At 40.7% G+C, this 27,989-nt stretch overlaps 1 protein-coding gene across 1 annotated transcript in view; it reads left to right on the top strand.

Annotated features, from left to right (window-relative positions):
* The window catches only part of Dnah5 (dynein axonemal heavy chain 5), a 251,296-nt gene that overhangs the window by 115,251 nt on the left and 108,056 nt on the right, over window positions 1-27,989 (top strand). Inside the window, exons 42-48 of the mRNA XM_052160127.1 lie at window positions 842-988; window positions 3,851-4,092; window positions 5,823-5,999; window positions 6,858-7,059; window positions 10,203-10,345; window positions 11,017-11,151; window positions 27,372-27,494. Of these exons, the coding sequence (XP_052016087.1) occupies window positions 842-988; window positions 3,851-4,092; window positions 5,823-5,999; window positions 6,858-7,059; window positions 10,203-10,345; window positions 11,017-11,151; window positions 27,372-27,494 (1,169 nt within the window). The remainder of the gene's footprint in view (window positions 1-841; window positions 989-3,850; window positions 4,093-5,822; window positions 6,000-6,857; window positions 7,060-10,202; window positions 10,346-11,016; window positions 11,152-27,371; window positions 27,495-27,989) is intronic.

Genomic DNA, 27,989 nt, shown 5'->3' with positions numbered 1-27,989 from the left:
CACATACATGCACACATAGAGACATACTCACACAGACACACAGACACATTCATGCACATACATATACACATGCACACACACATGCACACAAACAGACACACACATGTACACACAAAGACACATACACATGCACACACATACATACACATGAGAGAGAGAGAGAGAGAGAGAGAGAGAGAGAGAGAGAGAGAGAAAGAGTAGAGACCAACCATGAGCATATAAAAAGAAGGGAGAGGAGAATGGGGAGAGAGGGGAGAGGGTAAGGGAGCAAGAGAGAGAGGAGGGGCGAGCACCCCCTTTTGTAGTGAGTCATGCACACCTGGCTATTGCCAGGTAACTGCGGGGCAGAGCCTAGACAAAATGCCAACCGAGATTCAGGAGAGCTGGTTCTGTACTTCTGAACCTGGAATCAGGGCACTAAGATGGTGTAAACCCCAGCCCAAAGGCTGCAGAATTTGAGCAACTACTTAAGCTCAGTAACAAAAAAGAAAAAGATCAGGGGATGTGTTCCTCCCTCTTCATGTCTTCTATGGGCAGGACCCTCCAATGGACTGGGTAGTTCTCACACACACTGAACAGTACTTGCATTGCTCCAGCATGGCAGCCCTTTTGTCCCCAAGGCGACATGAATTTATTTCATACACAGCAAAGTGCTGTACTCAATAAAGGATAACAAGGCTAATTATAACTTGGAATGCAGAATGACATATGTTTTAGTATAATCTTTCACTTTTCGTATTTTGACCACTTGCTGACAGTATACCACAAATTAGCGCAAGGTTGCTCCATGTTGGCTCACACCATGCCCGAGATGCTTAAAATTTGGATGCTCTTGCTGCAGATTGTGGAAAACCGCACAGAGAAATGAGGATGAATCCCAAAGCAATCACTGCCCCACAGATGTTTGGTCGCCTTGATGTGGCCACAAACGATTGGACTGATGGAATATTTTCTACCCTTTGGAGGAAGACACTGAAAGCAAAGAAAGGTAGAGGGATAAATATTATGTTAAACATGCACTTCTAAACAAAATCATGGATGTCTAGATAGAATTGCCAAGCAGTGGTGTTGTGCATATAATATGTCAGCCAAGACTAAGTAAAAGATTTCACTAAATTTCTGAGTGTTGAAATAATGAAAGTTTTGATTAGTACACTTAAGCCTTGCCTTTAACATTTTTATTGCATCTCAATTATTTTGTGCATGCATGCATGTGTGTGCTTGCATCTGTGTGTGTGCATGTGTGTATGTATGTGTCAGCATGCTTGTGAGTATGTGTATATGCACATGTGTGTGTGTGTGTGCATAAGTTACAGTGTGCATGGTGAAGTCAGAAGACAGCTTTTTTAGCTGCTGGGTCTATCCTGACATATTGTTCCAGGCAAGGACATTTCCATCTTCTGGGCTCTCTTGCTGCTCTAAACACCTCTTTAAAGGATGTTTGTTTTCTAAAACAATACTTACACATCCTTGTAATATTTTAGAATAAAATAGAGAAAGAAGCTGTTAAGGAAGGTTGATAGCATTGAATGAGGTGATTTTTACTGTTATGCTCACTGCATAGTTTAAAAATGTAACATTTCTACACAGCTTTTTTTTTAAAACTGATTCTCCTCTGAAATCATGTAGAGAACTGAGCTTTTTTGGGGGGTGGTGGCAAAAAATTATCTATACCCAGTGTGAGCTGGCAAATCATTCTGTTTTGGCGACACTGGCATTGGATTGTTCAAGCAAACCTTTAAGGGCTGGCTATTCAGTCTAGTTGCCTCTTTCATAGACACTGTAAACAGCACAGTGTTCTCGGAATATCACCTCAGCTGGAAGAAATGGTAGCTGCTCTTCTCTCATTGTGTGTTCTCACTTCTGAGAGGGAAAAGGACAAAGGAACCGTGCAGGGTGAAGAATGCAGGAGGGAGGAGCTCTTGGCAGATCCTTCCTGCCTTCCCTTTGGGCAGCAGATCCCTGCTGTCTGGTGTTTTAAGATAGCATCATCCAGGGTCTTCTGAAAGGGAAGCAGCCTGTCCTTTAGCGCTGGTCATCAAGAGAGAATGAAAAGGACTCTATTGGTAATTGCTATTTTACAGGAAAATAAACATTTGCTTCTAATACGTTCAGTAAGCCAGCATAAGGATAGAAGCGGTGGTGATGGAATTTTAACTCCCAGAATGCTCAGGGGCAGCTTCTCTAAAAAAGGAGGCAAGCTTTCAAAGTGACCTGTGCCAAGGTTGCCATTTTACCTATTGTTAGTTGAGTGGGTTTTGTTAGTTGAGTGGAGCCGTTTAGTCTGAGTGGAATCCTCAGTCAAGCACAGCGAGGAAACCTTAGAAGTAGACAGTGATCCGTATCAGTCAGAGAGGGAGACAGACATGAGGAGGAGCTACAACTGAGGCACGTAAGCTTCCCTCACAGTTGCATTCTTGCTGAGACTTCTTCGTTTGTCACTCTCTAGCTCCCCTTATCTCCTTATGCAACTCCCTCAGGTTGGTCCCCATTGTCTCCTGAGACACATTAGGGAGGTCTCCCATGATTTCTGGCATTTAAAACACAGGCTGCCTTTTCTTCTCACTATACTTCTTTCTGCCTTCAGTGGTCTCTACACAATTGGTCACTCCTCTTCCTGAATTGGTGCCTGCTTGGGGACAGAGATTCTCCCTCCTGCAGGCTACCCTCACTCTCACTTTCACTGGAAAGGGATGTCTTAAGAAGGCAGAAGGGCAGAGGGACTCCGATGGCACCCCTGGCAGAAATCTAGATGTTATATGGCCTCTGTTCCCAGGCCTCCTGTCTCTCTCCACATTTTCCGTCTAGAAGGCTCTTATGCAGCCTCCATGGCTTTAATGCTACTTCAAAGCTCAAAGCTTCTACATCTCTAACAGCCAGTCCTGATTTCTCCCTACTTGTAGGTCAACAACTCTCGTGGGATCTCTGCTGGGTATTAACACATGCAAGACTGCTTTTGCCTGCCCTGCCCGATTGTCTTCCCTGTTGCACTGACATATGGCCCCTTATCTTGTTAGCTAGGTCTGATTTCTTCCTGTCCTACTGTCTTGTTCTCTTCAACACAACAGAACAGACGGGATGGACTGCAAACAGCAGACAGGCATTTAATTTGCACTGTGTTGAGGGCTCCCATCTTTTTGGTTGTATCCTTCCATGGATAGAGAGGTGAGGGGTTTCTTTCTTATACCAGGACACTAACCTCATCCCCGAACACATTCCTTCATTCTTTGATCTGATGCTATTTAATCTTAGAGAACAAAGAGTCCTGTATCTCACCTTAGAGGATACAAAGCATCCAGTCCATTTTATCACCTGAATCCTGTTCCTGATCCAGGATCTTTGTACATTCTGTTCATAGATGCGACATAGATAAGATCTTAGATGCTTCTAGATTTTTAAATCACTTCAGTCTTTGTGTAAAATCTTTCACCGACACTTAATCTACAATAGTGCTTCTTCTCTGAATCTGCTGAAAATTGCTCACACTGTTTCTCTGATTATTTGTCTGTCTTTCCCACTTAGAATGTATAGTATCTCACCCATTGTCACATCTCAGCCCTTAGAACAGTGCTATATGCAAAAAGATGCTTAGTGTTAGTCCAAGGAACAAAGGAGCTTTGGATTTTATTATGGTTAGAACATAACAGCCACGGAAGGAACTTAGAAGGTTCTTTGTGTTCATGAAACTTAGTCATCATGGAGAACTGTGTTTTACTTAAGATTAACAGGCATTATATACCTGTTCTTGAACTCTTGAGAGAGCTATAGTGCTCTCCCAAGCCTCACAACTACTCACACAGGCACCTGTGTGCACGTGTGCTCTCTTCCTCTTCTCTTGGGTGTCATCCAGGGGAACACATCTGGATCATCCTTGATGGTCCAGTTGATGCCATCTGGATTGAAAATCTGAATTCGGTCTTGGATGATAATAAAACCCTGACTCTGGCCAATGGTGACCGGATTCCTATGGCTCCAAACTGCAAGATTGTTTTTGAACCTCATAACATTGACAATGCTTCTCCCGCCACTGTCTCAAGAAATGGCATGGTTTTCATGAGCTCCTCCGTCCTCGACTGGAGTCCTATTCTTGAGGTATGATTGAGTCCTTTCTTTTGTGTAATTACAAAGGGAAAGGCATCCTTAGCATGCAGCTGGCAGTGCGATGGCTTTTTATGCTACTGTTTCTGAAAGGCCCTTGTATTACAGGGCTGCTCAGACCCTGATTGCCCCTCACAGGCTTCTCCAGTCTCCTTCTAATCACTTAGAACTGTGATTTCCAGGTAATTGTCAGGCCTACGTGAATCAATAATCCTGCCGAACTGCATCTGAGGATTGAAAAGTGAAATTTAATATCATCACTTTGGGGGTTCATGGCAGTTTTGAAAGATAGTTGGCTCACATAAAATCTGGGAGCAACCATCTTAGAATTTTAACTTAAAGGTGATTTGTTAAACTTATATAAAGATTGTTTTTATGAGATTCAGTTGTCATAATATTAATTTTAACTTTGTGGTTAGAAATAATATTTTATATAATGTCACTTCAATTCATGGTCAGGCATAGTAGCTTATTACTGTCAATATATTATAGAATCTACTAATTAGAATTTTATTATAGTTACATACCTCGAATGCTTATATGTTTTTATTAAATTTATATTATAAGAGTAAATGTTACTGGATAATTAATCTACGTGACTTTTATGACACAGATGGCTAGATTTAAAATTTTTATTTGCCTTTATATTTTGAAAGATGATTTTATTTTAAAACTTTCTAATTTAAATTATGTAGGTATTATTTTATAATTCCATCATTTTTTATACTCCGAACTGTATAGTATAGGAATCTTCTAACTCTTATTAACCTCTTTTCAAAGGCTACATGATTCTGGTCTACTAAAGGGTTTAGACTTCGTAACATTCATGGAGATATACAAAAGAGCGTGCTCTACAGTAACATGATATTGACATCCTTGAAATATAATTCTGAAATGTCTTTTACAGATTTCATACCGCATAGTTAGTTTTTCTATCCATTAAAACTGAAGTATAAGTGCTCTTGGATATTCAAAAGTACTCATCAGTGATAATTTAAAAAAAATACAGGTAATTGTGTCAGACCGAAATCCTACCAAGTTAGAATCTCTGGGGAGGAGACCAAGGACTTTTTATATGCTTAAAGTATTACAGTAGATTTTGTTTATGTAGCTGTGCTTGGTGCCTACAGATACAACAGAATACAAGTCAATTGTGATCACATGATTTTTTTCCCCAATATATTTAAATTTCATAAAGCTGTTGAAAAAATACTTTTATTGTATCAAGTCACAATTATTTAGTTTGCATCTTATAAAGTGCACTTCTATTATACCCTACCTGGATTTTTACAGTAATATTACACCTAATCACATCTTCACATGCATTTAAATAATGCAGTATCCTCAGGGGATCAGGAGCCTGCTCTAAGATTCTATCTCCTGATGTCTGAAGCTGCTTGTGAATTCTTTAGACAGACTCTTTGGGTGTTAATTCTGGCCTTGTCACTTACCTAATGTGCAATGCTGGGTGGCTTACTGAAGGTGCAAATGTCAAAGGGGGTGATGATACTAGTTCCCATCTCAGAGGGTTGCATTGAAGGTTTAAATAAATCATTATACGAAAGAGTTTATAGGCAGGCTTGACGGATCTTAAACACAGTAACACTTTGCATCACTATTAACTGTTAATCAACTTTAATTAATTAATAATGCAGTAAAACTCTTTTTATGCCCCAATGCTCATTTTCCTGGTTTCACCAATGCACGGGTGTGTGAACTCACAGGGTTTCCTCAAGAGACGATCTTCTCAAGAGTCTGAAGTCCTTCGACAGCTGTATGCAGAGACTTTCCCGGAACTGTATCGGTTCAGCATCCAGAACCTGGAGTTCAAGATGGAGGTCCTGGAAGCCTTTGTGATCACACAGAGCACCCACATGCTGCAAGGCCTGATCCCACCAAAGGTAAGGGATGGCACCTTCCTCCTGAGCTCACTGTGCAGAGAACACAGCATTCACAACTAGGCTTGATTAGGGTTGGTTGGTGAGAGAATGTGGTAGGAGTTCAGAGAAGTTTCAGACATACCAATATTTTCCCTTATAGCTTTCTTTGAATGAAGCAAGCCATTGATTTGAATTTTATTTCTGGTTAATATAATTATATAATAAATGTTACCAAGGAGTGTACATGGAGGGATCCATGGATTCAGATACATGGGTGGCAGAGGATGGCCTTGTCTGATATCAATGTGAGGGGAGGCCCTTGGTCCTATGGAGATTTGATGCCCCATGCTGGAGGGGTGGGGCAGGAGAGGGTGGGTGGGTGTGGGAGCATCCACAAAGAGAAAAGAGGAGGGAGGAGAGGTTGTGGGATGGGGGAACTTATGGAGGGGTAACTGGAAGTGGGATATCATTTGAGATGCAAACGAATGGAATGATTAATAAAAACAAAAAAAGAAAAAATGTCATTAGTTTTGTTTAGAAATATTTCTACTGTGTTTTATTTATTTACTTTGTGTGCATGTAGAAGCGAGAGGGCAAGTTGTGCGTTTTGGTTATCTCATTCTACCATGTGGGTATGGGGGATCAGACTTCGGCCATCATCAGGACTGGTGTCAAATACCTTAACCCACAGAGATGGCTTGCTCGCTTGTTTTAATTTACTTTACAAACCAGCTAGGCCCCCTGGAATGAGAGTTCCCATCTACTCCTCAGCTGTACCATTCTTTTCCTCTGCTGGGGACAGCTTGTATCATTTTTCCTAGATTTATTGTTTTAGATGGAGACCGAGTAATGAGAAGAGGATGCTCTCTGCCCCCTCAGGAGCAGGCCGGGGAGGTGGACCCAGACCACCTGGGCAGGCTGTTTGTCTTTGCCATGATGTGGAGCGTGGGTGCAGTCCTGGAGCTGGAGGGGCGCCGGAGGATGGAACTCTGGCTGCGCTCTCGGGAAGGGTCCACCCTGCACCTGCCACAGCTGACGGATCCCGGGGACACCATGTTCGACTACTATGTCGCACCGGACGGTGAGCATGCTCTGCATGCAGGGTGCAAGGACGGGTCGTGTTATTACAGCAAGAATTAAAGAGCTTGGATTTTTTTTAAATTTAAATTTTATTTGTTTTACATCCTGACAGCAGTTTGCCCTCTCTTTTTTTCTCTTTGTCCCTCTCCATCATCTCCCTTCTCTCTCTCCCCTCCCCTAATCCAGTTCTCCTCCATTCCTCTTCTGAAAAGGGCTTGCCTTAAGGGATATCAACCAGCTATAACACAACAAGTTGCATTATGGCTAGGTACCTCCTTTTCTATTAAGGTTAGACAACGGAACTCAGCAGGGGGAGGGAGTCCCAAAGGCAGGCAACAGAGAAAGAGACAGTTCCTGCACCCTCTGTTAGGAGTCCCACAAGAAGATCAAGCCACACAACTGTAGCATATATGCAGAGGGTTTAGGACAGCATGCAGGCTCTCTGGTGGGTGGTCCAGTGTTTATGATTTTCCATGGGCTCAGGTTAGTCAGTTCTCTGGTGTTGTCCTTGATCCCTCTGGTTCCTACAATACTTCCTTTCTCTTCTAATGGATTCCCCAGACTCTGCCTAATGTTTGGCTGTGGTTGTCTGAAGCTGTTTCCATTAGTTGCTGGATGAAGCCTCTCTGATGATAATCGAGTTAGACACCAATCTATCAGCATAGCAGAATATCATTAGGAATAGTTTTATTGACTGTTTTTGGTTTTTAGTGCCATGTGTGTTTGGTTCTATCATACATCTCTGGGCTATCCAGCCTCTGGCTCCTAGCACTCTGGGCAGCATTATAGGTGGGCTCGCTCTCATGGCATGGGACTCTAGTTGGACAAGCCATCAGTTGGCCAATCCCACGATTTCTGTTCTACCTTTTCCCAGTTCATCTTGGAGGCAGAGCAAATTGTAGGTCACAGGTTTTGTAATTGGGTCAGTGTCCCAGTCCTTCCAGCATCAGTCTTGCCTTCCAGTGGGAGTTACAGGAGATGGCCAGTTCAGGTTCCATATCCCACATTGCTAGGGGTCTTAGCTAGGGTCACCCTCGTTGATTCTGGGGTTTCCATTACCCTAGGTTTCAAGCCTGTGGCGAGGGTGCCTCCTGATTCCAGCTGTCTCTCACAGAACTCCCTCATTCCATCCTCCCCACTTCTGATCCCTCCCGTTCCCATCCCCACCCCACCCACATCCAGGCTTCCTCCTCCTCCACTCATGATGTTTATGCCATTTGTTTTGTTTTCCCTTCTCAGTGAGATTTACCTGTTCCCACTTGTGCCTTTCATGATACTTTAGCTTCTTTAGCTCTGTGGATTATCCTATGGTGGTCCTTTACTTTGTGGCCAATATCCACATGAGTACATACCATTCGTGTCTTTCTCAGTCTTGGTTACCTCACTCAGAATGATGTTTTCTAGTGTCATCCATTTGCTGGACAATCTGAAATAAGAATTTTAATGTACAAAGTAATACAGTGATTGTTTCTTTCCTTGAGCTTTACTTTGGGTTCTAGGTACAAGTTCTATTTGCAAGGCAGGCGAGACCTTTAGTGACTTGAGGTAAATCACACCACTTTCCTCCTTAGATATACATCAGCTGTTCAAGGGAACCAACAATTAGTGTAAAAAATACATTAAATATAGGTGTCTATATCTACAATTGTCTATTTACTTATCTGTATATCTTTATGTATACCTCAATATATACTTTAAAATGACTTACATGTGCATAAAGGCATATAATGCATACATATATGTGTATATACAATAATACACAGAAGCAATTTTGTATTTTTATGTGTATGTGTATATTCATACACATACTATCTAGTATCTTTCCCCCAATGAAAAGCTTTGGCCTGGGTGTGGAGTCTCCAATGGAGGAGCTGGAGGGTGGTCTGGAGGAGCTGAAGGGGTTTACAGCCACATGGGAAGAACAATGACTTCAGCTACCCAGATGCCCCAGGACTCCCAGGGACTAAACCATCAACCAAGGGTTACACATGGTTCCAGCCAAAAAAGTGGCAGAGGAAGGCCTTGTTGGGCATCAGTGGGACGGGTGGTCCTTGGTCAGGTAAAGGTTCAATAGATGCCCCAACAAAGGGAAATCGAGGGAGGGGGGAGGTGGGAGTGAGTCAGGTGGAGGGGCATATATGTGGAGGCAGGGGGTGGGAGGAAGGGTTGGGGGTCTTTGGGGAGGGGGAAATCAGGAAAGGTTTTATCATTGGCAGTGTAAATGAAGACAATATTCAATTAAAAAAAGAGGTTGGCATCTAAAAGTAACAATGGCTGTAGGTACATGCTCCTCACTGTTCTCTATATTTTTCTGTACACTATATTGCTGAAAAGCTACATGCTGAGAAAACAGTTCTAAAACATTTCAGAATGTCGAAATATAGGACTCCATTTGGAGTAGTTCCTTAGGAAGTTTTGATGACGCTAATTGACAGGTATCAAAATCTGTTACTGAATATTTATTTTCGGTCCATGGTCTTACATAGCCCAGATACACCTTCACCTTGCTATGTTGTTGAAGACGACTCTTCGTGATTCTTCTGCTTCCATACCCCAAGTGCTTGTATTGCAAATGCGTGCTGCTATACCTGCTATCCTAGTCAGCTTGAATTTTCAACTTGACCCATCCCAGAGTCATCTGAGAGTAATGTCACAACTTAAGAATCCTCTAGATCAGATTACTCTGTGGACATATATGTGAGAGATTGTCTTGATTATCAACTGACACAGAGGGGTACGGCCCACTGTGGGAGTCACTATATCTAGGCAGGTGGTTCTGAACTGTACAAGAACTGTACGTGAACTTCTGAATTCCTGTCCTGACTTCCCTCAACGATGGACTGTGACCTGGAAGTAAAAAATGGATAAAACCTTTTGTCTTTAAGTTGTTTTTGGTCAGATTTTTATTATAGCAACAGAAAGAAAAGTAGAAGACCATGTTTTATATGGTGCTAGGGGTTGAACCTAGGAAACTGTCCATGCTAGGAAATCATTCTACCAGCTGGTCTATATCCATCACCCACTTAATAATCTGTTTTATGGCGAGCATTTCGAGATATCTTTATGACAATTTGAAGGTGCCTGATCATTACAGGGAGGTACAATATTAGCTGGAAGGTGTGAATCTCCTTCTGTTGTTCTCAGGTACTTGGAAGCATTGGAGCATGTGTACCCCAGAATATGTGTATCCACCTGATAGCACCCCAGAGTATGGATCTATCCTTGTGCCAAATGTGGACAATGTGCGGACCGACTTCCTAATTAAAACCATTGCCAAACAAGGCAAGGTATGACTAATGACTTTTAAACCATTGTTATAAAGAGTTTACGTTAAAGGTCATATGAAAATACAAAAGTACCTTGCATTTATTTCACACTACTTTGTGTTTCTGTTTAGAATAAGGGAAGGTATTACCTAAAGGAATGAACTCCTTTTGTTATTTCAAAAGGACAACCTGATGTGTTGGACAGTCCTAATTCTCAATTGAGATGAATTTTGACTTACTTTTGTTAAGATAATTCTCTCCCCTTTGGTTTCGGACTTAGTTTGCTGTGGCAGTCCTAACAAAATACCACAGCTTAGTGACTTAAACCATAGCAGTTTATTTCCTCAGTGCTGGAGACTGAAAGCCCAGGATGAAGGTTTTCTTGAGTTTGGTTTCTCCATAGTCCCTTCTCCTCGACTTACAGAAGGTGCTCCTTCTTGTGTCTTCCTGAGGCCCTCTTCTGTGTTTGTGCATCTCTGGTGTTTGTGTACAGAGATATTTTGCTTCTATAAGGCCATCATTAGGCAGGATCATTTGGGTGGTCACCTCTGTAGAGACCCTTTCTCCAAGTATGGTTGTATTGGGAGGTACTGAGTATTCCTGCTTCAATTTAGGGGTTGGTGGGCTGGAGGGGCACAATTCAACCCATACTGTTTGTTTTATTTCATTCCTTCTGAACTCCTTGATTTTAGGCTGTGCTGTTAATTGGTGAACAGGGAACAGCCAAAACAGTCATCATCAAAGGATTTATGTCAAAATTCGACCCTGAAAGTCACATGGTAAAGAATCTGAACTTTTCTTCGGCCACGACCCCACTAATGTTTCAGGTAATGCTTCTGATGTCACTCACAGGAACAGGCTTGTCCCAGTTTCTGAGGTTCAAAGTGTTTCCTGTGGGTGGGCCGCACAACCTTGTCCGATTTTTGTAATGAACATTACACCAACAATGTCTTCTGCTGTCTTGATCATTCAAATGCAGTTAAATCTCTTTTTTGTTAGTTCATACTATATAGTCTTAAATTATGAAGAAGTGAGAAAAATTCAAAGAATGGATTAAAAAGGGCATGTAGGGTACCACAGGTCTCAGTGGTGTTTAAGATACTTGTGTGGAAATGTAGGACAGTGTAGGAAAGCGTTCCATCCTGAGGCATGAACAACCAGTTTCTGAGTTGGATATTGAAAAATTGAATTGGCATGTGGGATTTTATGAAATTAAATACCTAGCCAGGAAAATAAATTATAATGTAGAGAGACAGCCTACAGAATGCAAGAAAACATCTGGCACCTACTCTTCTGATGTGGAAACAACAACTAGAATATTTAACTCAAAACAACAACAACAACAACAACAACAAAAACCAACAAAACCCCGAATGATTCAATATTATGGGAAAATAACCTGTTCAGATACTTGTCAAATGCATAAATGCAAATATGAAGGAAACAGGAAGGAAAAATGCTGAATGTATTTAGGAATTAGCAAAATGTAAATCAAAATTAGACCGAGCTTCTATCACACCCATATAAAAATGGCTGTTATTAAGAAAACAAATGAAAACAAGTATTTGGGAGGATGCAGGGACCATGAGGAACATATATATATACAGTTTGATGAGGATGTAAATTAGTGCTATGACTATGCAAGTCAGTATGAAGGCCCCTCTGTTGCGGGAAATATTAAAAAAAGAAACCCGACACATTCCTGAGAGTTCATCTCATTTCCACCCAGCACCTACTCATTCCAAATATCCTGTAGAGCATGACTCTTAATGCTTATTTAGTTAGCCAATTTGATTTATGTATATTATAAACACAATTACAAGATGCCAATACAGTAAAAGCCTTATCCCAATATCTCTAACCTTTTAAAAACACCAGAAAAACATCTGAAGCCGTCTCTCCCACCTCCAGAGACTACTCTCCTCTACCACTCCTAGCTCTGCTCCCTATTTTCCTGTCCAATCACAGACCCTCTGTCTTAGTCAGGGTTTCTATTCCTGCACAAACATCATGACCAAGAAGCAAGTTGGGGAGGAAAGGGTTTATTGAGCTTACACTTCCACATTGCAGTTCATCACTAAAGGAAGTCAGGACTGGAACTCAAGCAGGTCAGGAAGCAGGAGCTGATGCAGAGGCCATGGAGGGATGTTTCTTACTGGCTTGCTTCCCCTGGCTTGCTCAGCCTGCTCTCTTATAGAACCCAAGAACACCAGCCCAAAGGTGGCACCACCCACATGGGGCCTCCTCCCTTGATCACTAATTGAGAAAATGCCCCAGAGCTGGATCTCATGGAGGCACTTCCCCAACTAAAGCTCCTTTCTCTGTGATAACTCCAGCCTGTGTCAAGTTGACACACAAAACCAGCCAGTACACCCTCTCTGTACTGATGAATTGAACAGGAAAATTCCTGCAACACCCCTCAAAGCATTAAAGCCCAGAGTCCGTTGGCCACCTACCTCATCCCCTAACAGCCAATCAGTTTAAAGGTAATACTCTTCTGCCAATCACATTGTACCTAATGGTGGCTGCCCTGAGGACTGTATAAAAGGCCCGCTGCAAGGACCTCATGTGGTTGTTCTGTCTCCATGTGCAGGGCAGCCCCAGCATGCTGGATAATAAATAAAAATCCTCTTGCTTTTTTTGCATTGGAAAAAAAGTAGAATTGTCATCTGATCCAGTTATGACAGTTTTGGGAACACAGTGTAGGAATCAGAGTGAGTGGATTATGCACACACTTGCTATATTTAGTGATGCACACAGCTTCTACCAACCATGTTACAGAATCAGCTGAGGTAGCTGTTATCAGATAAAACTCAGTATACATATGCAGTGGAGTTTTATTTACCCATAAAGAAGAAAAGGGTGGAGTTTGTATCATAATGTTAAGTGCATTAACTTAGACTCAGAAGGATACACTCAGAAATAAGTTTGATCTTTTTTTCTGGGGGTCAGGTTGGGGGCAGACACTTACTGCTGGTTATATCTGCACCATATGGAAGTTTTGCTTTAAATATTTTGCGGCGCCTCCTTGCTGATTTCCATAACGACTGAACCAATGTACATGCCCAGGATCAGCCGGAACAGACACCTCCTTATAGGTAGAATCTAGCAAGGGAACATTCATGGGAATAAAGTGCTGGCTGTTAGGGATGTGGAGGAAGAAAGGAGGTCAAGAAAAGGTAACAGATGCAATGACTATAGTAAAAAATGCACATACAGAAATGCTATAGTGAAATTACTTACTTTGTACAATTAATTTAAAAATGCTGAATTGGAAATAAAATCATTTGAATATATAGACATATAGACTGACCATCAGTATTCAATTTACTGTATCAACTTTCACCTGTTCCATAATATTTGCTTTTTCTGTATCTATTATTTCTTATTCTTTGCTGATTTTAGAGTCATCTTTGATGGATACTTTTTGAATCCCCCTTTGTTCCCTGTTTCCCTGCATAACCCACGTCTCCCAGCTCCACTCCAGAGCTTCAGCATAGAAGAGCCATGGCCTCTTCTTGATTCAAGTCTAATTTTCTTGTAGATGAGGTTTTATCCCTTTTCCAAACGATTTCCTAAATTGCCACTTTGTCTTGTCCTTCACTGGTATAGACTTTTAACATGATTTTCAAACAGGGTATAAAATCTTAGATTCTTACCAAATGAGACATACTGTATCATATATTCTTGTACCATATAATGACAGCAAACACCTTAGATGTGGACTGCTGTAGTGGGTGAAACTCAAGGACTGACTGTTTCATCTTGTGTGGGTACAAAATTGCATCAAACTATTAAACTAGAGAAAAAAGTTTCCCTCTGTGTCTTTTATACACAACTGTTACTTGTTACTATTATTGTTTACATTATGCATGCATATCTGTGCACACATGTGGTACGGTGTGTGTGTATGTGTGTTGTGTGTGTAGTGTGCACATGGGTGTGGTGACTGAGGAGGTCAATCATCAGATACCTTTGGAAGTGGTGCGGTGTGTATGTGTCTGTGTGTATGTATGTGTGTGTATGTGTGTGTGTGTGTGTGAGTAGTGTGCACATGCGTGTGGTGATTGAGGAGGTTGAGCATCAGATACCTTTGGAAGTGGTACGGTGTGTGTGTCTCTGTGTGTATGTATGTGTGTGTATCTGTGTATATGTGTGTGTCTGTGTGTGTGTGTGTGTGTGTGTGTGTAGTGTGCACATGGGGGTGGTGACTGAGGAGGTCAAGCATCAGATACCTTTGGAACTGGAGTTACAAGTGCTCATGAAACACTTGACATGGGTTCTAGGAATCAAACTTGGGTCTTTGGAAGAAACTATACACTCAATCCTTGAACCACATCTCTCTAGCCCCTATTTTTTGAAAATGTATTTTAAAATTAAAATATTACAACTTCTCTTCTTTCTTACCGCCAACTCCTCTCAGGTTCCTTCCTTCCAAACCCTCCCAAGAGATGCATTCTCAGACTGACAATCTCTTTTCCTTTGCTTATTGTTCACACACACACACACACACACACACACACACACACACACACACACAAACAAACACACACACACAAACAAACACACACACAAACACACACATACACACACACACACTCTTAGTGTGGCTTGTGCGTATATGATTTCAGAGCTGACCACTTTGTATTAGAATAACAGTCAAGGGGCTCATCCTCCGGGAAACACTATCCTCCCCCAACCCCAGTCACTCCTTGCCTGAAGTTGTTGGCCTAGGGGTCCTGTGCGATGTCCCACCTCAGCATTAGCATGTCTGTTGGTACTCTCATTGTTCAGGTGGTGGTTAGGCCGCCATTTTGTTAAGTGTATTGGTCAGCTTCCTAGTTACTGCAGATTTTCCAGTCTCGTGCATGCAGTTACAATGCTAAGAGGTTATGTGTGTAATGGCTCCGTTGTGTCTGAAAGTACTGGAAATAAAGTGTTGTTTTGCAGTTGTCCTCTAGTGCTTCTCTCTTCTCTTTCAATAGGATTTCTGCATTTCTGTTTGTTCAGATCCATCCTCTGTGTATGTGTGTGTCAGAGAGAGAGAGGAGGGAGACAGACAGATAGACAGACAGAGACAAACAGAGATGGAGAGCAGAAAGAGAGAGACAGAGACAAGAGGGAGACAGAGAGGCAGACAGAGAGAGGAGATAGGCAGAGGTAGAGACAGAGAGACAGAGATTCAGAGGGAGAGAGATCTCATTTAGAGCTGAGCACTCTCTTTTTAATCTGCACACTGACCAGTTATAAGTCTGTGCATCAATTACTATATGCTTCAAAAAGCAGCTTCTCAGATAAGCACTGAGAACTGCTATAGGTTTCGAGGTAAATATTTAGGAATCAGTTTAATTCTATGTCCACTTAACAGAATGTTAGTATTAACTTCTTCTCTAGGACCCTTGACTTACTCAACCACAGGTTCTTGGTTAAATTGACAGGGAGTGAATTCTGTCTTGTGAGGCAGGCCTTAAATTCAGCCAGAAAGTGTTTGGTTATTTCCATAATATTCGTGTCACTAGTGAATGCATTCCCAAGCCAGTCATTACTATAGCTCACAAGGTTCACGTCTGGGTAAGATCAGCCGCTGTCTTTTTCTTATAGTAGCATACACAGCACCTTCCAACACTGTTACAGCCAGTCGGTAGGGATGAAGCTGCGAGGTTGGTACCAGCATGATTTCTTCAAATCATGTAACTCAAGTCGTGCCTCCAGGAATCAGATGCACCCTTAAGTTATGGAGGGTCATCCAAACCAATGCCTGTGATGTTTGTTTGGTGGTTTAGGAGAACCCCACTGACCAATAACTTGAAAAGTGACACCCGTCTCTTGGCTTTTTATTGTATCACCTATAGTGTCTGGGAAGGGAATTATGGGGGTGAAATTCTTTTTTTAAAATTTTTTAAAATTTATTTACATTCCAGGCATTGCTTCCCCAGCCCTCCTCCCATAGTTCCTCTTCCCACTCCTCCTCCCCTTTGCCTCCAAGAGGGTGCTCCTACCCCCCCTGCCGCTCCCCCCCCAGTTCAGTCCAGTGGTTGGGTTTAAGTATCTGTGTTTGTCTCAGTCAGCTGCTGCTAGGTCCTCAGAGAGGACAGCCACGCTAGGCTCCTGTCTTCAGTCTCTTCGCTACTTTTGTCCCTGTAGTTCTTTTAGGCAGGAACAATTCTGGGTCAGAAATTTGACTGTGGGTTGGTAACTCCACCCCTCCTCTTGAGGTGCTATCTATCTACTGGAGGTGGACTCTTTCCTCTCCCCATTGTTAGTCATTTTGGCTAAGGTCATCACCATTGAGTGCTGAGATTCTCTTACCTCCCAGGTCTCTGGTACTTTCTAGGGGGTCCCCGCTCCCAAGCTCCCCTGAGGCTAAATATTTCTATTCATTCTCCTGGCCCTCTGGGCTTCTCTCCACCCCTCATATACTCTGGTTTCCCCTTTCCCGTCCCCATCCCCTCTTCCACCCAGGTCCCAGGGAAAAATTTTTAATGTCAATCTATGCCCCAATTATTTTGAAAAAGTTTAATGTTTCTATTAGAACGTTAATCAAATTTGAAAATGATGGTCATCAAAAAACTGCAATGGGAAGGCAAATATTTATTGAAAAAGGCGCTCATAAAACTTTGCTTTTGATGAACTTTGCTGTCCTTTGCTTATTGGAATCAAAATATCAGCTCAATGAAAATTGTTGAGGGCGTGGATAATTCATGACTTCTCATTGCTTAATTTAATCAGTGGCATCAGAACCAATACACTAAGATCATTGATTCGGCTTCTAAATAAGACCGTCAACTTCATTATAGTCCAGTGCTGGAGATGAAATTTCCAATACTGGCTAGCCCTCTGTCAAATAAATGCCATCTATACAGTGTCTTGGCATAGAAGTCTAGATGAAATGTCAACCCCAAATTGCAGATACTCAGCAGTGGTTTTGTAGTGTGTGTATGTGTGTGTGTGTGTGTGTGTGTGTGATAGATCATTAAATTATCCTGGGCTGGTAATGGAAATATCTTTATACATTTATATCTCTCTCCACACAAACACAGACATACATACAGACACCCCCACACACACATACACACATGTACAAACACACATACACATGCATGCATGTACACACACGCACATGCACACATATGCTATCACCACACACACATCATTAATACTGCATCATATTTAAATGATGCCGTATGTTTACCAATTTCACTTTAGAAGAATAGCTCTTTTTAAGAGTTATAATTATAGCTGTTGTGATCATAAAAAGAGAAAGAGGCTATTAAGATATGTTCTATGGCAGTGTGGGGGAAAGGGATGCTTCAGCAGGCCCATGCTGAGGCATCCCTTCCCCCCAAGGGACCAGACACTTGGCAATATAGTGAATTTATTTAGGGCACGGGGAGGGGAGTTAAGAGGGTAGCAGAGGCAGAGAAAGGCAGAGAAGGAGAGAGTAGAGAAGTAGAGGCCGGCCATGAGCACGTGGAGAGACAGGGGAGGGGAGGATGGAAGGGAAGAGCCCAAGAGGGCAAGAGAGAAGCTATGAGAGTAAGAGGGAAGAGAGAGAGAGGAGGGGCAGCAGCCCCTTTTACAGTGGGCCAGACCTACCTGGCTGTTGCCAGGTAACTGTGGGGTGGAGTTTAGACAGAATCCTAACAATAGCCTCACTTGAGAATGAACGTTTACAAAATATAAGTGTGAGTTTTTGGCCATGAAGGATAATTGTCTACCTAGTTACTGTTCTTGAGACTTTAGTACATCTTTAGCTTTCAATGACAGGGTGTCACTGTTAGAGATGGATAGAAAGATCTAGCAGGTACCCACGCAGATGTTTAGGTTCTCAGTGCCCAAGGGCATGGAGCTCCTCCCGTCTTTTGTTGGTATTTCATTATGTCACTGTTTCTTCTCCTGCCAAGAAACACCGCAGCATTGCCTACCCTGACTCCTGCCTGGGCTGGCTTGCAGCTGGGAGGCACTGCAGACTATCAAGCTGGCCTCATTAGATTGAGAAAGCTTTCAATTAGCCAAACTCCTGTAATTAACTTTCTAACTGTAATTTCCAGCCATTCTTGCTAAACAGAGCTGATAGAGGAGAGGGCTTTTGTCTCTTAGTCCTCACACTAAGGGGAGGACTAAGCAAACTGAAATTCCAAGCAAACTGAAATTGCAGAGGAGAAATGTAGTGCTCACATCTTGTCCGCTACCATGATAGTGCAGAGTCGATCTTCGAACATTGCTTGTGCAGGGCGGTTTCACGATGGTTCCGGCTGTTTCAGCATCTTGTATCAGTGGGAAGTCATATGTTCCTCTCAGCTTGGGATGCTATCTCTTATTAATAATTAATCATGCTTCCTAAGGCTATCCAAGGTGTCTAGTTTGGATAAAAAAAATGTATACTCAGTCCAAATTACATTTTAGCCAAGATAATTTATTTTTATTTATTTTTTTAGAAGAAAAATGATTTACTAGTGTTGTTTTAATTTTTTATATTTCTGAAAATTATTCATATATTTGTGATTTAAATAATTTAAAAATGTGGAAAGACAAAAATGAAAATGATAATTATAAGAAACTGTAAAAAGTTTGATCTCTCTTAAAAACTATCTTAATGTCTTTTGACTGTAACAATTATCTTATATCCATAATTTTTAACTTTATTTTTTAATTTTTTTAATTTTCTATAGTCTTTGTTTACATTCCAAATGATTTTCCCTTTCCTGGTTCCCCCTCCCCATAAGTCCCATAAGCCCTCTTCCCTCCGCCCGTTCCCAATCACCTGCCTCCTACTTCTCTGTCCTGATAATTCCCTACATTGCCTCATAAATCCTTTCCAGGACCAGGATCCTCTCCTTCCTTCTTATTGGGAATGGTTTGATATGTGAGTTGTGTCTGGGTATTCAGAGTTTCTGGGCTAATATCCACTTATCAGTGACTGCATTGCATGTGTGTGCTTTTGTGAATGAGTTACCTCATCTAGGATGATATTTTTTTCCAGATCCAACCATTTTCCTAAGAATTTCATGAATTCATTGTTTTTAATTGCTGAGTAGTATTCCATTGTGTAAATATACCACATTTTCTGTATCCATTCCTCCACCGAGGAACATCTGGGTTCTTTCCAGCTTCTGGCTATTATAAATAAGGCTGCTATGAACATAGTGGAGCATGTGTCCTTATTGCATGCCGGGGAATCCTCTGAGTATATGCCCAGGAGTGGTATAGCAGGTCTTCCGGAAGTGTCATGCCCAGTTTTCTGAGGAACCGCCAGACTTATTTCTGGAGTGGTTGTACCAACTTGTAATCCCACCAGCAGTGGAGGAGTGTTCCTCTTTCTCCACATCCTTGCCAATACCTGCTGTCTCCTGAGTTTTTAATCTTAGCCATTCTGATTGGTGTGAGGTGAAATCTCAGCATTGTTTTGATTTGCATTTCCCTGATGATTAATGATGTTGAACATTTCTTAAGATGCTTTTCAGCTATTCAAAGTTCTTCAGTGAAAATTCTTTGTTTAGCTCTGTACCCCATTTCTTAATAGGGTTATTTGGCTCTCTGGAGTCTAACTTCTTGAGTTCTTTGTATATATTGGACATTAGCCCTCTGTCGGATGTAGGGTTGGTAAAGATCTTTTCCCAATTTGTTGGTTGCCATTTTGTCCTTTTGACAGTGTCCTTTGCCATACAGAAGTTTTGTAATTTTATAAGGTCCCATTTGTCAATTTTTGATCTTCGAACATAAGCTATTGGTGTTCTGTTCAGAAACTTTCCCTCTGTGCCCATGTCCTCAAGGGTCTTCTGCAGTTTCTTTTCTATTAGTTTCAGTGTGTCTGGTTTTATGTAGAGGTCCTTGATCCACTTGGAGTTGATCTTGGTACAAGAAGATAAGAATGGATCAATTTGCATCCTTCTGCATGCTGACCTCCAGTTGAACCAGCACCATTTGTTGAGAAAGGCTATCTTTTTTCCACTGGATGCTTTCAGCTCCTTTGTTGAAGATCAAGTGACCATAGGTGTGTGGGTTCATTTCTGGGTCAATCCTATTCCATTGATCTACCTGCCTGTCACTGTACCAATACCAGGCAGTTTTTAACACTATTGCTCTGTAGTACTGCTTGAGGTTTGGGATATTGATTCCCCCAGTTCTTTTACTGTTGAGAATAGTTTTGGTTATCCTGTGTTTTTTGTTATTCCAGATGAATTTGAGAATTGTTCTTTCTAACTCTATGAAGAACTGAGTTGGGCTTTTGATGGGGGATTGCATTGTATTTGTATATTGCTCTTAGCAAGGTGGCCATTTTTACTATATTAATCCTGCCAATCCATGAGCATGGAAGATTTTTCCATTTCCTGAGATCTTCTATTTCCTTCTTCAGAGACCTGATGTTCTTGTCATACAGATCTTTCATTTGTTTGGTTAGAGTCACACCCAGATACTTTATATTGTTTGTGGCTATTGTGAAGGGTGTCATTTCCCTAATTTCTTTCTCAGCTTCCAAAAAAGAAACTGCAGAAAGCATACACTAGCTGCTTAATGACACACCTGAAAGCCATGGAACAAAAAGAAGCTAATTCACCCAGGAGGAGTAGAAGTCAGGAAATGATCAAACTCAGGTCTGAAATCAATCAAGTAGAAACAAAGAGAACCATACGAAGAATCAACAATACCAGGACCTGGTTCTTTGAGAAAATCTACAAGATAGATAAACCCTTAGCCAGACTAACCAAAGGGCACAGAGACAGTATCCAAATTAACAAAATTAGAAATGAAAAGGGAGCTATAACAACAGAAACTGAGGAAATTCAAAAAATCATTAGATCCTATACAAAAACCTATACTCAACACAACTGGAAAATCTGGAGGAAATGGACAACTTCCTAGACAGATACCAAATACCAAAATTAAATCAGGATTAAATAGATCATCTAAACAGTCCCCTAACCTCTAAAGCAATATAAGGGGTCATAGATAGTCTTCCAACCAAAAAAAGCACAGGACCAGATGGTTTTAGTGCAGAATTCTATCAGACTTTTAAAGAAGACCTAACAACTCTTTAAACTATTCCACAAAATAGAAACAGAAGGAACCCTACCCACCTTGTTCGATGAAGCCACAATTATTCTGACACCAAAACCACACAAAGATCCAACAAAGAAAGAAAACTTCAGACCAATTTCCCTTATGAATATCGATGCAAAAATACTCAATAAAATTCTTGCCAACTGAATCCAAGAACACATCAAAACGATCATTCATCATGATCAAGTAGGCTTCATCCCAGGGATGCAGGGTTGGTTCAATATACGGAAATCCATCTATGCAATCCACTACATAAACAAACTCAAAGAAAAAAACCACATGGTCATTTCATTAGATGCTGAAAAAGCATTTGACAAAATTCAGCATCCTTTCATGCTAAAAGTCTTGGAAAGAACAGGAATTCAAGGCCCATACCTAAACATCGTTAAAGCAAAATACAGCAAACTGGTAGCCAGAATCAAACTAAATGGAAAGAAACTTGAAGCAATCCTACTAAAATCAGGGGCTTGACAAGGCCGACCCCTTTCTCCTTATCTTTTCAATATAGTACTTGAAGTTCTAGCTAGAGCAATTAGACAACATAAGGACGTCAAAGGGATACAAATTGGAAAGGAAGAAGTCAAACTATCACTATTTGCAGATGATATGATAGTATAATTAAGTGACCCAAAAAAACTCCACCAGAGAACTCCTACAGCTGATAAACAACTTCAGTAAAGTGGCTGGTTATAAAATCAACTCAAGCAAATCAGTAGCCTTCCTGTACTCAAAGGATAAGCAGGCTGAGAATTTTTAACTTTAAAAACGAGAGTCATAAAGTCCAGCAAGACATCTTACATCTTTTCAGACATCAGAACTGTATGTGTTTGCCATGGACCCACGGGTTACTTGGGTGGTCATGGAGCTGGGTCCTTCAAGCCCCTTCAGACTCATCTTGGAGTCCTGCAGTCTTCTCTCCTGTAGAGAGAATTCTTTTGGCTCATCTGAGCAGGATGATGCTAGTTTCCAGTGGAGACTTCTAACACGTGATGAAATACTCTTTTGTTAGCTGTTCATTGGTTGGCAGCAAATCATAGGCTGGGCACTGGGTCTGGATCCTCTGCTGCCTTTCACCGCATCCTCCTGCTTCCTCCCTTGGATTTTCTTCACCCATCTTAACACTCAAAGCTGATTTATCAATACTGTGTTTATTTTATTGTTAGCTGTTAGTTAAGCACTTTTATGTTTTTGTGTCAGTTCCAGCCTCATGTTTTACATTTGAACACCCATTACCTACCATCGAACATTGTATATGTCCGTTTGCCTGAGTTTGTCTGTGTATCATCTATCTCCTTTCCTTTTTTTCTTCTTTTTTTTTTTGAGACAGGGTCTTGCTGTATAACCCTGGTTGGCCTATTAAACTTTGCTAATATAAGAATCTTTTCAATAATTTACAATAAAGTGGAAGATGCCATTACTTCCATGTATGGTTATAAATAAAGAGCAAAACCTCTCAGTTTTTATATTTTAGGTATATATCACACAGATGGAAAAGTAAAGTCAAGTAGATTTATATTTCAATTTAATTGTGTATGATATTTATGAAAAACGACTTCACGGCTTGATTGGCAGTCCCATTGATACAGTAAAACCAGGTCTTTATTTTTACAATGACTTTAAAATTTAATTCCTCTTTCATGTGTCACATATGTTTAATTCTCTGTAGGTTGTGTTTATACTGGTTCTGTGCTGTGACTTAGACACAGTAAGAGAAAGATGAAGCCAATGAGCTAGTGAGAAAAGCAGTCATTTAACCTTCTCTTTTATGTATGTGAGCCCAGTGAGAGCTGTTATGTAGAGCCTTGCAGATTGTGCAGATTTACACCTTGTCTCATTCACAGGGAATAAGACTATTCCTGTGAATGAAAGGCTATTCCTAGAACTATCAGTGAACAGTCCTTTGATGTAACAGCCCCACCCTCTGAATTAGTTTCTTCCTTTGCTGTTGTTAGAGAAACAGACCCATCTACAATGCTATTTAGCTCATGTGATAAATACCGCTTATGATACAATATGAGGACTGTAAACCGCAGAGGATAGAGGTGTGTTTACTTCAAGAAAGTGTATACAGATGAACCTAATGGATGAATTAGTTTTGTCTGCATCTTGGTCTAGCCCAACCTCCCTCTTGAATAGTTACCATCAGATATCTCTTATGATATCTCTTTTAGGAACCATGAAAACTAAATTACCTCCTGAGAAGTTTATTCAGAAAGCTGAACTGAGCTTCAGGTCTCATATCTTAGATGGAAGACTGTGAGATTTCCTCATTCCATTCCTCAGCCTACTTGGTTTTCTAGCCACCTAGTTTCTATTTTTGAAGATTTATTTATTTATTATGTGTAAGTACACTGTAGCTGCTTTTCAGACACACCAGAAGAGGGCATCTGATCTCATTACAGATGGTTGTGAGCCACCATGTGGTTGTGGGATTTAAAATCAGGACCTTCAGAAGAGCAGTCAGTGCTCTTAACTGCTGAGCCATTGCTCTAGCCCTGCCACCTAGTTTTTAACTACTTAGAAGTCATGGCTATGCCTGGAAGAAATGTCGATTTCCTGTGTCTGCATGGCACAGACAGACAATAAAATCCAAATTTTGTTTAGGGTGTATAGATTGGTGAAATTATGGTCACTATAACCTCTAATTTTGGAGTAAAGTTGTATTGATTATCAAAGAAGCATTCAGTCTTCTGCTAAAGATTATTTTTTTTTTAAATCACTAGCTGGGGTGGAGAAAGAAACACTGAAAATCATTAGTCTAAGACATTTTTTCTTTATGACAAGGCATGTTGGCTAGTGCACATCTTGGGAGATGTCATGGGTCATATTTCCAGGAGTATGTGAACACATTTCCCACCATGAGCATAGTAAACTAGCCTTTAGAATGAACATCATTTCATCATGCATGTTTTGTTACCATCTGTATATAAGTTCAGAGACTGAGGAGGATCTTCTAGGGTAAGCAGCTGGCCTCCTGCAACTTCTTGTAGGTCACTCATGGGAAACCTGTGGAGTATTGCACAGGGTTATACCACCCTTTAGAAAGACTATCCTGACCACAGAGCAGAGAGCAAGATGGACGAGATTACTGACTTTTTAAGAGATATCTGATGGCAACTATTTAAGAGGGAGGTTGGGCTAGACCAAGATGCAGAAATGAGAGTGAAATAGAAGACATGGATTCATCTCATCGTGGTTAGACAAAACTTAGTCAGTTTAATGGGTGTTGTTGCTAGAGAATGGGCAATATCAAACCATGACTCTTGAACTCCTATATCTCTTTAATAATATATCAAATGTATATAGTCTTAGGTTATTTTTTAGATACTGAAGGTACAGTGAAGGATAATATAGATAATATGTATACTCTAGATTTCACTCTAGAATAAGAAAGCGATGGTAACTAAATGTTAGAATACACTTATTTGGAATTATATCTGCATGTGTTTATATTCATGATGGTGTGGGACCCCTAAATGGGGAAGTGAAGTTATTTCATTTCTTTTTCTCTTTTCTTTCTTGTTTTTTTTAAACCTTACAAACAATGAGAATTTATTTTGGTTTGAAATTATTAAGTTACAGTCCACCAAATTAGAAAGACGTGGTGGAAGGGCTGGGAGGTGGTAGAGCTGGTTACACTGCATTGACAGCCAGGAAGAAAATACAGATGAATTCGGGTGTTCAGCCCAGTGAAGTTATTTCTTTATCTGTTTGTGTTTGTATGTGTGTTCAGGTACACATGTGTGAGGAGTCATATGTGTATCCATGTGGCTTTTATGTGGAAGTTAGAAGACATTTGCTGTTGAAACAGGGTGCCTCACAGATCTGTAGCTCACCAAAGGAGAAAGGCTGGCAACCAGGCACCTGTCTGTCCCTCTGACTTCCGTGAGCATCTGACTCCATACTCAAGATCTTCATGGCTGTATGACAAGCATTTAAACATTTGGGTTCCCTCCACAGACATCTAGTTAGTTGTTGATACCAGTTTAGCATCAACTTTTTCTGACTTGGAAATTCATCTTAGAAAATTATACAGAGGGAAGAAAATTGAGAAGTTTAATAGAATAGCTCCACATTTACAAAGCGTTTCATTCCCTCTTCCCTTTTCTTTTGGCCAGCAGAACCTTTTCATGATATGCAGTGTTTTTATCATTTCCGCCACTTAAAAGAAATCAGGGTCAGAGAGATGAGGTAGAAAGTGTATGCATGTAGGACTTATTCTGTGTTATTCTTATTATCCCTTATATGGACTTTTAGCCTTGGAAGATTCTAGAAAACATAAAATTTTCATATGACAAAGAGTTCTTATTAATAGACATGGGCTGATTGGGAGGCTCTGGTTTGCCATAGGGGGTTGTCAGGAGGTTATTAATTGGCTTATGCATTTAAATTCATTGAAAAACAGAGCTAAATTTAACTCAGTACATTAAACAGCATGCTTTTGTGTCAGGGGAATATGACACTCTCTTTTCTATTATATAATTTCCATGGGAGATTTGTTTTATAATTGGATGAGTTGTGATATGTTTACATGTATTTCTATTGAAAACGACAAAAACATTTTCACATCTCTATTGCTTATTGAAATGATGATGGAAACTTACAATTTGCAATTACTTTGAAGATTTCTGGAGGCAAATATAGAGCCATTTCCTTATATTTTAGAATACTTTATAGTTATATATTGGTTATAAAAATAATTTTAACTGGTTTACTCTTTACATGTTGAAAGAAAATACTTTCAGATAGGAGCTGTAAGAAATCATTTTTAGATAGAAGAATCCATTTTTATTTCAGTGTGCATTCACTCCCTGAGCATGTATTCAGTACTTCTAACATAATTTAAAACCATGTATGGATAGATCCTACAATTGTAGCAATGTAGCTACAATCTATTATACAATAGAGCTCTGGGCTTGTAGAGTTGGGGAACTTTGAATTTCTTGGTTGTTTTTGTATGCTAAATTCCAGTTACTTAGTCTCTACATTTATTTTAACTTAAGTTTGTTAATATTAATAGCAATATGAAATAAGCTAAGATTGGAAAGCACAAATGATTTTTGCTGTAGGCTTTTTCCTGTAGAGCCCTAAGATAAAGGCAAAGACCCGATCACTAAAAACAAACGAGTTCATTTTGATGGTTTATTTCTAAGCCATTGTGGACTGCCATGAAAACAGAGTCTGAGATTCTTTTTAAGAAAGAGAAAAAACACCAAGTTGGGAGGGGAGAGAGGGGAATCTGGAAGGAGCTGGGGGTCAGGGAAGAACATGATAAAAATATATTGTACAAAATTCTCGAAGAGTAAATAAAAAATTGAGTTTGAGATCTTTTTTTGTACACTCTCCCCACTCATCAAAACCTCCTTTTAAGAAGTTGGGTGTCCTTTCCCATATTGTCTTGGATTAGTAGAGCACAGCATGGCCTCTTCTCCTACAGTTGAAGAGTGGGCTTTATTCTCCATTGTATTGGAGAACAGGAAGGACTCATTGTTGGTACAGCTGTGGAACCCCACAGCAGGGGATCTGGATCTCAGATGATACTGGACACAGCAGGCACTGTAGCAGCCTTCAGTCAAAGGTAGGCTGTGGACTGAAGCTTGTGAGTCAATAGCCCCATTTAACAGTATCTCTGATTGTGATAAAACGTTTATAGGGCTGAGGTTAGGAGTTGGTATAGGCACCAGGAAGTGACACCAAATCCTCATAAATCAGCAGAAAAGCATCATCGGAGTAGATTCCAGGTAGAATTTACGCAGACTGTAACTTTATTAAATGGCAAATGAAACCAGATTTTTAAAGCTTGTAAATAGTATGCAAAACAATTTAGGAACTAAATAGCTTCCCCAAATTAAGGAGGACATTTGGCTTTTGGTAAGTAGCTCCTGCCATTTAAAGGTTCTCATTTTGTTTATTGTCTATTCGTGGTAGTTGATCAAGTCTTAGAGAAGGCTTTACAGATGTTTCTGTCTGTGTTCTTGTGTAACAGAGGACAATAGAGAGTTACGTGGATAAACGCATGGGCACAACATATGGTCCTCCTGCTGGGAAGAAAATGGCTGTCTTTATTGATGATCTAAATATGCCCATCATCAACGAATGGGGTGATCAGGTATAAGACCCTACTGTACATTTCTATTTTGCTAATTTGTGACTGATTTATTCTTTGACGAGTAAAAAAAAATATTTTTTTATATATTTTCAGCATGCAGTTTCTGAGTTACAACAAACTCTGTGTTGTTGAAAAGCTTAAGGAACTACGTTCTAGGAATATGTCTGTCTGTCTGTCCATCGGTCCTCTCTTCTCTCTCTGTGCTTGTGAGGCCAGAGGTTGTCATCTGATGACTTCTTCCACCACTCTCTACCACCATCCTGGACACAGGTCTCTCTGAACTTGGGCCTCACCATTTTGATAGACTGGCCACAGAGCCTGGGAGTTTGCTTGTCTACTCCTAATCCCAACTCTGCAGTGTACACAAGCACACCTGACTCTTCTGTGGCTTCTGGAGAATCTACACTCAAGTCTCCATGCTTTAGCTGCGAGTACTTTACCCACTGCCTTTCCCTAGTCTAAGGAATGGCATTTTAATGCTAAAAGTTTTTTCTC

Source organism: Apodemus sylvaticus, chromosome 16, assembly GCF_947179515.1.
Source record: "Apodemus sylvaticus chromosome 16, mApoSyl1.1, whole genome shotgun sequence".
NCBI lineage: Eukaryota > Metazoa > Chordata > Mammalia > Rodentia > Muridae > Apodemus > Apodemus sylvaticus.
Note: the sequence above shows the minus strand (reverse complement) of the source record. Positions and strands in the feature narration are given on the sequence as shown.